The 15690-nt window shown below is 46.7% G+C and overlaps 1 protein-coding gene across 1 annotated transcript in view; it reads right to left on the bottom strand.

Moving 5' to 3' along the window:
* Positions 1-15690, bottom strand: part of LOC135811919 (mucin-3A-like) — a 75405-nt gene that overhangs the window by 49744 nt on the left and 9971 nt on the right. Inside the window, exons 3-4 of the mRNA XM_065325184.1 lie at positions 11269-11586; positions 822-1211 (exon numbers count right to left, since the gene is read on the bottom strand). Coding sequence (XP_065181256.1) covers positions 822-1211; positions 11269-11586 — 708 coding nt within the window. The remainder of the gene's footprint in view (positions 1-821; positions 1212-11268; positions 11587-15690) is intronic.

Here is a 15690-nt window from a genome sequence, read left to right as displayed (position 1 = left end):
TTATGCTGAGAATTGATCGAGTTGAAATCCTTTAAACAAAACCTGGATGACAATGAAAGTATTGGTTTCGAGCGGTCGACACCGAAATGGTAAAAAGAGGTTAAAGTCCAGTGTCCAGGTGGATGGTTTGTGGAATGATTCTCTACTGTTAGCAGCGACTGTGCTGTTTACATGTGGAATTTACCAAAACCCTTAGATAGATATTTGGTGCTAAGCATACTGCCCGCGTTACTGGTATTCTTCCAGCACTAGATAATTTGTTACCTACATTAGAGGGGTTAAAATGCACGTTATTTCCGACGTGACTCGCAGTTTCACGTCAAATTTGGCGTAAAACCTCGACGTGAGCTTCAGGTCACTCGCGTTGGTTTTCGACGCACGAGCCAAATAACGCGAGCTGAACTTTAACATCAAGTCAGAAATATCGAGTATCTTAGCCTCTCCGTTGTAGGTACCCCAACCGTCATGACGACTAGGCATATGCGGATAATGCCGGCAGAAAAATTGTCAGAATTCGGTACATGTTCTGGTAAGTTTCTGCATGTGTGGTATGCGGATAAAGAAATGGAGCAGAATTCGAGGAATTGCTCGCCATAAGGTTTGTATGATTCTGCCAACTTCTCTGCTTTTCGAGCAGAATCTGCAACCTTTTCAAGCATTATCCGCACACCCCTAATGAGGACAACGTGTCGTTCAGTGCACGACTGGGCTGGCAAAACTGCTGTCCATAGTAGCAGTTACAGGTTATACATCTGAAATTGTCAGTGTTCACATCATAATTATTTGTCACTCAAACCTAGTAACTGTGAACAAATACCAACCTTGGATTGTGACAGAGACAGTGGTAGATATTGCCTGGGTGGCATTCACACATCTGTCAATGACACTTTGTGGCCGTGGAGGACTTGATCCCATTCCAATACAATCAAAGTTTGTAGTATACGATGTAGTACAGGTTACATTGAAGGTAACACCTGATGTATCACTTTCTGTAAACACTATCTGGGAATTATTCTGTTGGAAGCTGAACGTCGAGTTCACCATAGTGGCAGGCATAGTTGTCTGTATCATCTGCGAGTCCGGAGATAATGTTGAGCTCCAAGATGCTTTGAGAGGAAAGTTTCCACTTGACATACATGGTATGTTGTGAGTAGCACCCGTGTTGGTAAATGTCAGTGATGTAGGGGATGGTGCTGTATGAACTTGTTGAGCTGTGGAAAAGGACACATGGAAGCAGTAATAAATGGACAGTACAGTCGATTATGGACCTGAGAAGACCGAATACACAACCAGGCGTGCATTGACGGGAAAAACCGCTTCCTGTAGCATTACGGAATGTTTGCAGAAGTAGCCCCAGCCAGCCAGTGGTGCATACCGAAGGGGTGAGCATGCAAGCCCTCACGCCTGAAAACTACTCTCTGAGACAAAAGACTTTGGAGGGCAGAAACCTCGATCAATGATTTGTCGAAGATACTATTACAAGTAAGGTTGAAGAGAAATTGCAAATCAGACATTCACGCTTGCCCCATTCCCAGGAAAACATATTCTGGTATGAAACGTGGAAGAGGGTCTTGGTATTTGCACAGGGCAGTACGTGAAGAATCTTTCCTCGACAAATGCAGTGGAACCACGCCTTTACATACTCTCACACGCACACCTACACACATGCACCCGTGCGCGCGTACAATAAAAAATAACATACAAACATAGACATTCACTCCAACACACCACCCTTCGTCCAAAATCACCCAGACACGCACCCAAGTGCACACTCTCACACACATATGCTCACACTCATACTCTCTCTCTCTCTCACGCACACACCATTGGACCATTGGACGCCTATCGCCGGAGGCGATGATAACAATGCTACAACAGAAGCCATAGCAACTTGTGCTGGGAATGCACCATTCAACAGGTTCCCAGGCTGAAGAATTGACCACCACTATTAAGCCTATTCTACACCACAAAGCTATGAAGTGATTTTTTCTGGCCAGTGAATCCCTAACTTTCGGTCCTTTTTTTTTCCCGCACGCACATCACACCACATACTCCGGCATGCACTGGCTGTTGGTAACCACCCAGGAGAATGAAAGAAAGGTCAGTAAGAGTCTGAGAAAGAGAAGAAAGACATGTGTGACCATAATCGTCGGGAATCGAACCCGCAACCTATCGATTGGAAATCGCTGCACATGCCACTGCACCATAATTATGGGACACTCATACTCACCCCCACACACACACACACACACACACACACACACACACACACACACACACACACACACACACACACACACAAACACACACACACACACAAACACACACACAATATATATACAAGTACACAAACTCATACCTCACACCTATAACACCTTCACGCTGGCCACTGGGAGACTCAAACACCATACACCCACACTCATCCATACATGCACATGATGTCTGCTCACATTCACGCTGACATACACTTTGAAATCATGCTCTGTCATAGACGCAATGTACAGGCGAACACATCCACTCTACACACGCGTGCACACATAATTATACATACTGTAAACGTCTCACTTAGTAAAGAAGCAGTGTTATACAGTAAGTAGAATAACAGGTGTCAAGGTTAGCCATGAACAGTAAGTGCTAGAAGTTGCACAAGGTGTGCAACTGATAGGCGCGCACAAGCTGTGCAGTGATAGGCGAGTACATAGGTGTGCAGTGACAGGCGCGTACATAGGTGTGCAGTGACAGGCGCGTACATAGGTTTGCAGTGATAGGCGCGTACATAGGTGTGCAGTGACGGTCGAGTACATAGGTGTGCAGTGATAGGCACGTACAAAGGTGTGCAGTGATAGGAGGGCAGGAGAAGGTATAACGGTTACACCATCTCCCTCCTCTCCATTGTGCAAAACACAATAGCATGAAATACTTTTAAAGAACACAAGTGGAGCAATGTTTCTTCCGGACTCGTCCTTGAGAAAATTCTCTGGCTCCCAGTTGGTCTCATCATAACTCTTCCACTTAACCAAAACTCGGGTGTTTCTTTGCATGCTCGCTGATCCAAGATTTCCTCCACAATGTACCCTGTGTTGCCGTCCAAATCGGTTGTAGGCGGCTAAAGCGGCTGGGTGACTCTGGGTGACTGGTTGACTCTGTGACTTGGTGATTCGATGACTCTGGGTGACTGGGTGACTGGGTGACTTCATGACTTGGTGACTGCGCGACTCTGGGTGACTTGGTGACTCCGTGACTTGGTGACTCCGTAACTTGGTGACTCCGTGACTTGGTGACTCCGTGACTTGGTGACTCTGGGCAACTGGGCAACTGGGTAACTGGGTAACTGGGTGACTAGGTGACTCTGGGTAACTGGGTGGATGGGCAACTGGGTTACTGGGTGACTCTGGGCAACTGGGTAACTGGGTGACTGGGTAACTGGGTGACTGGGTGACTGGGTAACTGGGCAACTGGGTGGGCAACTGGGTGACTCTGGGCAACTGGGTAACTGAGCAACTGGGCAACTGGGTAACTGGGCAACTGGGTAACTGGGCAACTGGGCAACTGGGCAACTGGGCAACTGGGCAACTGGGCAACTGGGCAACTGGACAACTGGGCAACTGGGCAACTGGGTAACTTGGTAACTGGGTTACTGGGTTACTGGGCGACTGGGCGACTCTGGGCGACTGGGAGACTCTGGGCAACTGGGCGACTGGGAGACTCTGGGCAACTGGGCGACTGGGCGACTCTGGGAAACTGGGTGACTCTGGGCAACTGGGTGACTGGATAACTGGTTCGGTAAATCGTTTGGAAAACATCTGCAAACTGCCGAATAACTTCCTCAATATGTTCTTCCTTATCCGGAGGGACCCTATTGCGAGACTCTGGAACAATAACGTCAACTACAGACACCCATGCTATGACATCCTTCGCCCCACGTCTCAGCTCATGGCAGGCCCTAGTTCCAGAAATGAACATGGTTTCAATAGAATCCGGTTTAGAGCAATCAAGCGCCTAGCCGGTTGAGCTTGGTTTTCCATCGAATGTTACATGATTGGTACGGAAGTTGACAACGGGGTTATACCTGGTGAGCCAGGGCTTTCCGAGTATTACGTCATACATGTACTTGGCAAGTGGAAACACTCTGAAGGCCTGGTGGTCACTGAAGTCTACAACAACAATATCGAGTGCTTCCGTCACACCTGACATCTGACATGACGTACCATTAGCCAGGGAAGCATTAGGACTATGGAGCTGGATTTTGTTGGGAGTTTGTGCTGACGCACGAAAGCGTCGGATATCAGATCGTGGGTGGACCCAGAATCGATCAGCATAGTTGCGCGGCGACCGTCTTCCCAAAAACCCGCAACAGGTCGTGCTCTTTGTCGACGACGACATTACTGAGGTGGACATTTTCAGTAGTTCTAGGTTGGAGCGGGTTGGAGTCCAGTTCATCGTCATCAATGTCGCAGTACGCAGGTTCTTCCACGACCAGGCCAGCAAACCTGTTGTTAACGGTGATCGGAGTCGGTTCTGAAGGTACCCTATGTCGCGCCAGCAAACGCACCAAAATTACTGACGCCCAGCGTTTGGGTGACCTTGTCCTGGGCAGTTCCGTGCAATGTATAGCGAAAGACCACTCCTTGATCAGGTTTGCCTCGCCACCGAACTCTTGAGGCTCCTTCGTACAAGGCCGACGTCTCGATGTAGGCCGATCAACCAAGGAGACACAGGTACTGTTGTTAGCGTCCGACCGTTGGCTAATAGCCTAGCAACCCGCAGCAGCTCCCGAATAGCGGCGAAAACCAGTAAACTAAGTACCAGGAACGATAAGACAGCAGGCGTCAGAAGGAACCAGTGCAAACTGAAGATAACCATCGAGAACCATCCTCTGTTACCAATGTAAACGTCTCACTTAGTCAGCTGAGGAATAATCGTCTCTTTATTAGTAAAGAAGCAGTTTTATACAGTAAGTAGAATAACAGGTGCCAAGGCTATCCATGAACAGTAAGTGCTAGAAGTTGCACAAGGTGTGCAACTGATAGGCGTGCACAAGGTGTTTTACAAGCTGTGCAGTGACAGGCGAGTACATAGGTGTGCAGTGACAGGCGCGTACACAGGTGTGCAGTGACAGGCGAGTACATAGGTGAACAGTTACACATACTGTATCCCTAACATGTTGTCGGTTGCCAGTATGTAGCAAGGTAGAAGACACCGTGTTCAGAAACAGTGACCTTTCTACAACCATCCACGGTTTGTAAAGCCCCTGTCAGTTGCGACCATCTGAACCATATGGGTCTTAGACCCGGTTCTGACCCTCTCTGTACTAGACTTCTCCTAACGTCAGTCTTGTATTCTGTGATTGCTCCCGGATGTCTTCTTGATACTCATAAAAACAGTAGCTATTGCTATCCTCAATAATTGTTAACCCTTTAGAGTCTAAATTATTTCAGGAGACGCATGAAATTTTAATATAGCTATGAATAGGATGAAGGCCGCAGACATCACGCAACTACGTTACTTGTTTGACATGTATTACTGTGTATTTTATAACAAAAATATTATTGAAAACCCAGAATTGATGATGTCTGCGGCCTTCATCCTATTCATAGCTATAATTATTAAAATTATTATCTCCACGTAGATTATTTCAATAATTGTTCTTTCTTTTTAACTATTTTTTCTTCCAACTTCAACATTTTTGAACAAAACAAATTTTTCCTTCGCAAGGCCTAATCTAATACCATACTGTACCCTCCACAGAACCCTCACCTTTGCACCCAGGACAGTCACCTTTACTCATACGCATGCACACCACAACAGTCAGACACAGTGGGTTGGTCTAAGACCATGATTGATAAACGAGAGGTATCAGGTTAAAGGCCTGCTTGGAAGGATTTTTCCAACCGTGCTGCGACCCACAGTTAATCGGGAACTCGTGGCCTGGCATGAGTAATACATGGATGTGGCAAATGGGATCGAGGCCTTTGGCCCCTGGTTGGTGGATCTGATCTATCCTCCCCCACCGTTTAGGAGCCGCATCTGACGCCTGATCATGGGGTGTTGGCGTCCCACGGAAGCCGAAAAGTGGTTCTTGACCAGGGAGTTGTACGACTCCTTGTTCTAGACCTGCCCGGTACGCGAACCCCGTCGAATTTATTATTTTAATGCACACCACACATTCACCTATACTCACTGCACACTCAACTACGCACGCACACAGTGCCATATGCATGTGTAGTATCCCTGCCCGACCAATACGGAAGTAGTACGGAACTAATACGGAGCTTTGCCTGATGTATAGTTAGTGTATCTCCGTATGTAAGCGTACGGCGTCTGCTGCATAAAAGCTGCTGCGCATTTCTGTTTAGATGAGATTTTGATAATAACGAGCTATTCAACCTCCAGGTGTGCACCGGAGAGAAAGTCAGTTATTAGAGAGGTTTTGCAGAGCGAACGTTCGCGCGAATTTTCGTTTGACGTCACGAAAAGCGAAACTTCGTGCGAACGTTCGCAGTTTTGAACGCGAAAGTTGCAGGAAACGCGAAACAAACTTTCGCAGTAATTTTCGCTCTTTGTGGACCACTGGTCAGCCTGGTGCACGGTGAGCGACCCTCAATCTTCATGTTTGTGCTGGATCTCTACTCTTGGCTTGGCCTGCGAGTGCTAGCTTTCCGATACTTTTGGCAGCCCGTGTTGTTTCATCTCCAGAACCATCTCCGATCTCCTGCTTGCTCGTCTTCTCACTGCTCAGAATCGGTTACATCAACGATGCCTTTTTGAATCTCAAGAAAGTGTTGATGCGCAAGGTTACGGCACAAGCCAACCCGGCCCGTTTGTCTGTGGGTCTCCGGCCATGGACAACGTAGTCAAAGAGCTCTCGTCTCAGGCCGTGACTCAGGGTACCTGGTGCGCGTGCCGCCACTCGCAACAAACAAATAATCGGATAGAGAACACTCAAGTTCTCAAAAACAAGCGAGTGCACACGAAATTTTCTTGGAGCGAGAAACATGCAAACGTTCGCAGTAATGTTCGCTCTTTGTGGACTGTTCGTGCGCGGTGAGCCACCCTTAATCCTCATGTTTGTGCTTGATCTCTACTCATGGCTTGGCGGCGGGTGCTTGCTTTCCTATACTTGTGGCAGCCCGTGTTGCTTCATCTCCGGAACCATCCCCGATCTCCTGCCTGCTCGTCTTCTCACTGCTCAGAGTCGGTTACATCAACGCGCGATGCCTTTTTGAATTTCAGGTGTCGATGCGCCAGATTATGGCACAAGCCAACCCGTTTGTCTGTGAGTCTCCGGCCATGGACAAGGTAGTCAAAGAGCTCTCGTCTCAGGCCATGACTCAGGGTGCCGTCACTCGCAACAACAAAATAATTGGATGAAGACCACTTCTCAAACAAGCGAGTGCACGCGAAAATTCCTGGGAGCGAAAAACATGCAAAACACAAATTTCGCGCGAACGTTCGCAATAGTTTTCGCAACCCGGAACGCGAAAATCATTGCGAACGTTCGCTCTGCAAAACCTCTCTATTTTGCCGTTTCTTCTTTCACTAATAATTATATCTCAGGTGTGTACCTGAAAGAAGTAGATTAAAAGTAATGCTTGTTGATTTCACCGCGCCTACCACTCGGCTACCCATTACATTGGTGGCAGCGGTGTAGTTTTAAATAAAACAACGTGATTCGACCCCAGACTCCGATGGCTCAACCCGCTAGAGCTCCGTGCGACGAATCAAGATGAGAATCATGTTTCTTGCCTTCCTCGGCCTGGCACTGCTTATTAGCCTGCAGCTCAGTCAGGGTGCTAGCGTGGATCACCCTTCTCTCCGCACGGCACACACTGGAGACTCCGATGGCGATTCCAAGCGACCCGCTACCCACATGTATACTACCGGTGGTGATGGCGAAGCTGATGAGGACGACAACAGGCAGGCTGGTACCCAAGACAAGGAGGGTATTCCCCAAGACCAGCAGCGTTTGATTTTCGCCGGCACGCAGTCGGAAGCAGGAGCCCACTCTTCATTTGGTACTTCGCCTCCGTGGTGGGATGCAGATTTTCGTCAACACTCTTCCTGGCTATACCATCACTCTTTACGTCGCGCAAAGCAATGCTATCGACAATGTGAAGACCACGATTCAAGACGAGGAGGGAGGTCAATCAGGTCACTTGTCTGACGCCGAGCTAGCCGCTCTGAGTGACCGGCTCAACCAAGATGAAGATAAAACCTGGCTTGCCCTCGCCGTAGCTTAAGCCGCCGCCGTGGTTACTAACGCTGATTCTAGGTATGGCATTTTCTTTCCTCTCTTCCTTCAGTCTCCCTGTTCTTTTCAGTCTTCCTTTATGCGAGTGTGTGAATCCAGTTTAGTTTGGTAGGCGTCTGATCATGGTGAGCCACGGTTTACCCAGCTAACGTGGGGCAATGTGTGTGACAACGCCCCTTATAGTTATAGTGTATTCAGTTCGGTTTTTTAACTGCGATGTTCCTTGCGGGTTGTGCCAGCGTTGTGCAGCAAGAGTGCTGTGGTTTTTCAGGTCCTATTTGGAGGACAGTTCTTTCCCCTTTTGACCCCGTGAGATCGTGTGAACCTGGTGTGCTTCTACTTTATGATTTGTTATCAGTTCATTTCTTCTGTCTACTCTAAACGTTATCATTTCCGATATAATTTGCCATCTTCCGGTTGACGCTGTTGTTCATAACTCTTCACTAATTTTTGAAAATCACGAGGGCGTGATTATCTGTAGGAAGGGAGGGTGTAGTATCCCTGCCCGACCAATACGGAAGTAGTACGGAACTAATACGGAGCTTTGCCTAATGGATAGTTAGTGTATCTCCGTATGTAAGCGTACGGCGTCTGCTGCATAAAAGCTGCTGCGCATTTCTGTTTAGATGAGATTTTGATAATAACGAGCTATTCAACCTCCAGGTGCGCACCGGAGAGAAAGTCAGTTATTTTGCCGTTTCTTCTTTCACTAATAATTATATCTCAGGTGTGTACCTGAAAGAAGTAGATTAAAAGTAATGCTTGCTGATTTCACCGCGCCTACCACTCGGCTACCATTACACATGCTTCACCACGCACCCACACGTACACATAATTATGCAAACACAAACAAACACACACACCCGCAACGCCACAAGCAGACACACATGCACAGACGCCCAAATATGGCATGGTAGAGACGTGCTCTGCAGTCATGCTCGTACATTAGTTTCGCTGCTATGTGACTAGTCCGTGAGCGTGAATGTCAGCAGGCAACATGTGCATGTATGGATGAGTGTCACTGTGAATGTATGGTGCCTGAGTCACCCAGTGGGCGGCATAAAGGTGTTCAGTGTACGTGTGAGTTTGTGCGCGTGTGTGGGGGGGGGGGGATGTGATGGTGAAGATATGTGTGTGTGTATGTGCGTGTGTGAGGGTGTGTAGGAGTGTGTGCGTGTGTGCGTGATTGTGGGCTTGTGGGTGTTGGAGTGAGTGTAATTATTATGTTTTTGTTTTGTTATTCATTGCACGCGCACGCGCGCGTTTGTGTATGTGCATGTGTGAGAGTGGGTGTGCGTGTGAGTGCACAGATATACGAGGTTCACACTGTATTCCTCAGGCAATGATTCTTCATTTACTTTTCTGTGCATATACATTTGTAACAAGGCATTATTCCCCGTTTCAGACCAGAATAAGTATAGCCTGATGTAGCGTGAAACTCTGAGTTGAAAAAAGCGTTGCGTCTTAATTGCAAGGAAGTTCTGCCCTTCCGGGTACTTTGTGTGTGGAGGGGAATTATCCTGTTTTGTTAAATGTTATTATGTCGTTGTGCTACTTACAATAGTGTGTTTTTCTTTAACCAGGAGCTAGTTCAAACTGTTCTCTGTTGTAGTCGAGGGACTTGTCTACAGTAACGGTTGCCATGACTAGGCGTCATTGCAATGATGGTTTCTTTCGAATTGCAGTCTTTGTATTTGTGTGTTTATGAAAAAGTCACGTGTTGATCATAAGCATTATAAAAATTGAACAAGACCTCATGTGGCTCACATATTGAGCTAAGCATTCCTTTGGTTTGTATCTGGACACACCACCATTCCTGTTGCTGGACTGCCTATCCAATCGAACAAGAAACACGATTGCTACGACATGTGAATGCCACAATAGAGATCTACTAGCACAGAATGGAACCTGGCATTTGTAGTGCATGGCTCACATTCCCATGATAATATAATGATCAGGAACTGGGAGATCACGCTTTTTATGCGGACTTGCGCTCGTCACTTGACAAGAAAACGACATCCAGTGTGCACGAAAATTCTATCAAACCTTCCACTCCGCAAACCTGCAAGAAAGTACCACTCGTGCTCAACACGCAGTGTTTCGTGGAACTAATCAGTTGACTTTTAGTAGACTGAGGAAATTTATCCTCCGACAGCACTGCATTATCAGGACTGTAATGCGCTACGAGACTAAACTTGGTAAGAATTTTTTTGAGACTTCTGTGACTTTGTGTGTGTTGTGAGTTTATGAATTGACAGAACATGTACTCCTTGGTTTGAATGTATGTTGTGGAGTTGGAGCATACCTGCACTTCCTATACTTACCGATGCCAATTGCTGTTGTCCCTAGTCATCTGCGTTGTTCCTGACTATCTGGCTCTCTCTCTTCCTTTGGTTGTTGCTGCTGGTTGTCTCTCTAATCCTTGGTGTATGCGTCGAGTGCTCGTTCATTCTTTTACTTGTTTATTAGAGAGTTTACCCTTCAGGTTTTTTTCCAATTTCGAACGTGATATCTCAAGGTCAAAAAGCGCATCTCACGTTGCAAAGTGAGCTTTCAACGTGACAGAAGTCCAACTCTCGGAAAAAAGCGATTCAACGCATTTTTTTCTCACTTTCCAAACTTGAACCACGTGAAGCGTAAACTCTCTAATGTCCATCTCTACGCCAAACCATTTTGCGCTGTGTGTCCTGGTGTTAATTTCCTTGATTATTCGGATATTTCGAACAATCCTTGCATCACATGCCGTCTTTGCTCAAAACGGCAATTGACAACAATAATCTCAGGAGAGGGAAATCAGTTCGAAAACTGTTCATTGTTGACTTCAGCATGGATAAATGTTACAGACCATGCTTTTAAAATATACTCCTTGCGTCTTAGTGCAACCAAGAGTGCCGCAACTCGTCTGATACATTGCTTGCGTCATATGCAACTTCGTGCTCATGGAGGAGGCTTTCTGTTGCTCGGGCGCCTGGTACAATTTGCATGCATTAGAAAGAAAGAAGGCGGTTTGTACTTACCTACAATGTTGAGTTGATATGTCTGTGTAGAGTTGCGATTCGCTGTTCTGCAATGGTACAGTCCAGTGTATGATGTGTCCAGTAAAGGATGTATTGTGAAGTTCAATTGTGTAACACTAAGTTGTGAGAAGGCACCTGTCTCAGCCAACACTAGACTACCATCAGTCTTCTCCAGTCGAATGAATGGTCCTGATCCACTGATCACTACACATACAGGTAAGTAGTCTGTAACATCGGCTGTAGGTTGTCCATCACCAAATGTCACTGTGATTGGTGTTGATTGTCCTGTACCACCAGCACTTAGACTGACACGTTGACCTGTATGAGCACACACAGCAGTACAGTGTTACAATACTAGCTCATTACATCACTAACACTGGGACTAAGTACTGGGAAAACAATACTTTATGTGCCGCTATATAACCATTGGGGAAGGAAATGAAAGATAATAAGTCTTTAAACAAAAAAAGCTGAGATCTGGTGCTTAACCCTTTGGAGTCCATGGTTCGATTTCGAACCATGGGCATTTTGTATGCATGTGGGCGCAGTCAAACTTTCGGTTCTCGGCCAAATCTTGGCCAAATTCAACAATCGAAGGGTCTAGATGGTAGAGAAAACTCTCAGCTATCGCCTCGAACAAGTCCGAAGTCTCTGTGATGAAGTGTAAGTGAGCGGCGAGCGATCAAACATTTCCAATGTTCTGCGCTGCGTGCTGCGAGTCAGCAGTGTGTGAAAAAAGGGATTTTCCCAGCTTCATGACAGGCGGCACGTGCCAGTCACGGCAAGGTAAGCCTCTACTCGAAAACATTTGAACAGTTCCGAGCTAGATTCAGTGAAATGGCTACATGAGACCGATTTCGTCTCAGATCTGGCGCTGGACTCGCGTTTGGGGCGCGATGTGGCGGACAATGAATAGTGTTCCTGGTGAGTTTGGGCTCATTGTATTTCTCTCATCAAGAGCTTTCCAACGAGCCCAAGATCTTCAAAATCGGTGAAGTAGAACCGAAGTTATGTTGGAAATGGAGTGCGCATTTTCGTGACTGCCACAAATTCTGCGGAAGCAAAAAAGTTACGGACTCCAAAGGGTTAAACCACACCTAACTGTCGAAACGGCGTATACGCGTATACGCCCTCCTAGAAACCATTCTCAGAGAGCGGAAATTTAGGAAAAAGATTGATTTTTTATTCCCCATGTGTATGTATCTGCGCATTGCGCATAGCCCATGTACGCCAGACAATATCCATAATATAGCCATTTAGTATATAAGTTAGTGCCTGGCACACAGGCTATGTCACAGCGACTGTTCTCACCATCACATATCCAATAAACGTGATGCTGCTCTGGACCTTTTACATCATCAACACATCTTCGAGGTTCTTAAGAACCTGAAGAGTATATTCCTTCTTAGCGAGTGAATAGTTTGTGTAACAATTCATATGTTTTCTTTTAGGTATAAGGGAGATTCCACCGTCCTATCAAGTACATTCATTGCCAGAGGCGCAATAGCCACGTTTGCTCCATTTAATCACCTTAATGCGAGGCCGCTGCTATGAGGGAAACGACAAACATTGGCACGCCATCAACAAAGTCTGTACTGTGCGCTCTGCCCTAGGTACTTCTCACCCTCCGTCTCTACTATGATTTGCGTCAGCTCTGACACAACGGATTAGAAGGAAAGCCCATTTGCACCGAAAATGGCTCAAAGACCGTAAGAATGATTTTGCGCATCAAGCCTTCCGCGCAGCCCGCCGTGAGTATTCTCTTCTGAATCGTCGGTTGAAGGAAACCCACTTTGTTCACCAGTTTGCTGCAACTCGACATGATGTCCGTGCTCAGTTGAACATCATTTTAAAACCGTCTTCTTGGCCGCCAGAAGCAAACTGGCACCCTGTCAGTGGACGTACCTGCTCTGACGTAACTTTTAAATGCCAAGTCTGTGAAATAATTATCGTCTGCCCTTGCTTCAACATACCAGATCCAGAGTGCACCATGTAGGGAATCTGCGGTAGTCACATTTCGACCCGTCACAGTGATTGTGCAGAAGCTCCTGGAAAGAGTTAATGTTTTGAAGGCAACAGTTCCGGATGGCGTACCAGCTGCTATCCTCAAGGCCAATCACCACTACCTCGAAGCAACCCTGAGAGATATCTTTAATGAGTCGCTAATTACTGGAGTATTTCCCAGCCCTTACAAACTTGCTAACATCGGCTCTGTATTTAAGACAGGAGACCGAAGTGATCCAACCAAGTATCGTCCCATCTAACTCCTTCCGATAGCCTCCAAGCTACTGGACCGAATTGTATATGACCGGCTTCATCAATATATCAGGACACCTCGTGCTAACAATGAGCAATTTGTGTACCGTCAATCGCACTCAGATGAAGACGCACTGGCTGTTTGCATTGACAGTTGGCAACATTCTCTAGACAATGGTAATGTTGTAGCGGTGGCGATGCTGGACCTCAGTAAAGCTGTTGACTGTGTTCAGCATGACAAACGTCTTCTCGAGCTCCATGCGTGTGGTATAGGTGGTAAAGCCCTGGCCTGGCTCTGCAGCGTCCTGTCTAGTCGTCAACAGCAAGTTGTATGTCGTCGCAACCCCCCGGGAGAACATTATCCTGCCAACCGTGGTGTCCCTCAGGGCTCTTGGTCCGCTTCAGTTCTGTACGCACGCTCTCTTCCAACATCCTTGGTTTTCTCCACCAGCCAACTCTATGCCGATGATACAAATGTATATGGTGCAGACAAGACTGCCGATGCAGTAATTGAGAAGGCTTGAGAAAGACCTGAACTGAATCGGCGAGTTTCTGCACTCCAGGGAACTCAAATTAAACGCGCAAAAGACTAAGTTTCTAGCCCTGCGGAGGTCCACGGTGCAGCATCCCGTCAGCTGCAATTCTGTAGCACTGTGGTTGAAAAATCATCTTGTGCTAAGTATCTTGGCATCATGATTTATAATAGATTGACATTCCATCAGCAAGTTGATGCACTTCGAAAGTAGGTCAGTGCAAAAGTGAATGCAAGCAATGCTTAGGTACACAGTCTGCGACAACATGAAACGGCAGTGGTGGTGAGGCCTGGGCAGATCGACTGACTGTGGGTCTCGGAGTCAGCACTGGGCAGACCCAACGGAAGGGAGGGGGGTGGGGGTGGTAGCTTAGGAGATAAGTGGTCGAAGCTAGAACGATCATAGTATGTACATCTTAAACAATAGTGCGGTGCAACTGTGCAGCGGAAAGGCATCAAGGACAGGATCTACGTGCATAACGTATAATTATGTGAGCTAGGGCGCATCATACACACACATGTGCACAGGTTCAAATAGGAGATCCCCCGTGATAAGCGTTTGCTGGCGTTGGGTGATCCTGAAATAAAGATTAAAGAGAGACTTAGTCAGAGGGGAACATATTAGCACACGAAGAGACTACAACAGCGCCAAGTTGCACGGACACCAAACAGGAGCCCATCGGATCAGGTAGCGCAGACTAACCATATCCCGAGTACTAGTAAGTGTGAACCCAATCTAAGTGTGAACCCAATCAGCGTGATTCAAACAACCCATCAGCTGTGAAAAATGATTCTGCAATAACTACACATCTGATCATGTCCCCTTCTGGCCTGAAGGGGACATGATCAGATTTTCAACTAGCTTCGTCTCTTCGTGTGCTAATAATATTACGAAAGAGATTATTCCCGTCGCTATGCAGAAGACGTTACTTCAGTAACGTCTGGCGCTAGCCAGGGTCCACACTGCTTTAATTCCCGTAGCTATGCAGAAGACGTAACTTCAGTAACGTCTGGCGCTAACCAGGGTCCACACAGCTTTAATTTGGTATTTGTGTGTTTGTTTGTGTCACGCCTGGCGCTATCCCGTATCTGTCCCGTACCGTACCATCAAACACAGCTGGCTACATACAGCTGGCCGCAATATTCAAATAGGGCTTTCAAACGCAAGATCATAACATGAAGCAACTTGGAAGAATGAGTATGAATGAGTAGGGGGGAATGCATGTAGGGAGATATTGTTGGTTCGACTACCAGGTTATGCCTTAAAAAAGTAGGAGAATTGAAAAAATTATAACATCCTTATGCTCTTTTGCCTAGGTCATCAAGGCGGTAGACGGTGTCGTATTATCCTCGACCGTACCTGTCCCGTACCTGTCCCGTACCGTACCATCAAAGACAGCTGGCCACAATGCATATTCAAATAGGGCTTTCTAATGCAAGATCATAACGTGAAGCAACTTGGAAGAATTAGAATGTATGCGAAGTGTATCGGGGGATGCATGCAGGGCGATAACGCGGGTTCGAATCCCAGGTTATATCTTAAAAAAAAGAGAGAAATTTATAAGAATTTATAACATTACTATGCTTTTTTGTCTAGGTCATCAAGGCAAAAAAGCATAGCGTAGGGCCCTGAG

This window comes from Sycon ciliatum, chromosome 3, assembly GCF_964019385.1.
Source record: "Sycon ciliatum chromosome 3, ocSycCili1.1, whole genome shotgun sequence".
Lineage (NCBI taxonomy): Eukaryota > Metazoa > Porifera > Calcarea > Leucosolenida > Sycettidae > Sycon > Sycon ciliatum.
Note: the sequence above shows the minus strand (reverse complement) of the source record. Positions and strands in the feature narration are given on the sequence as shown.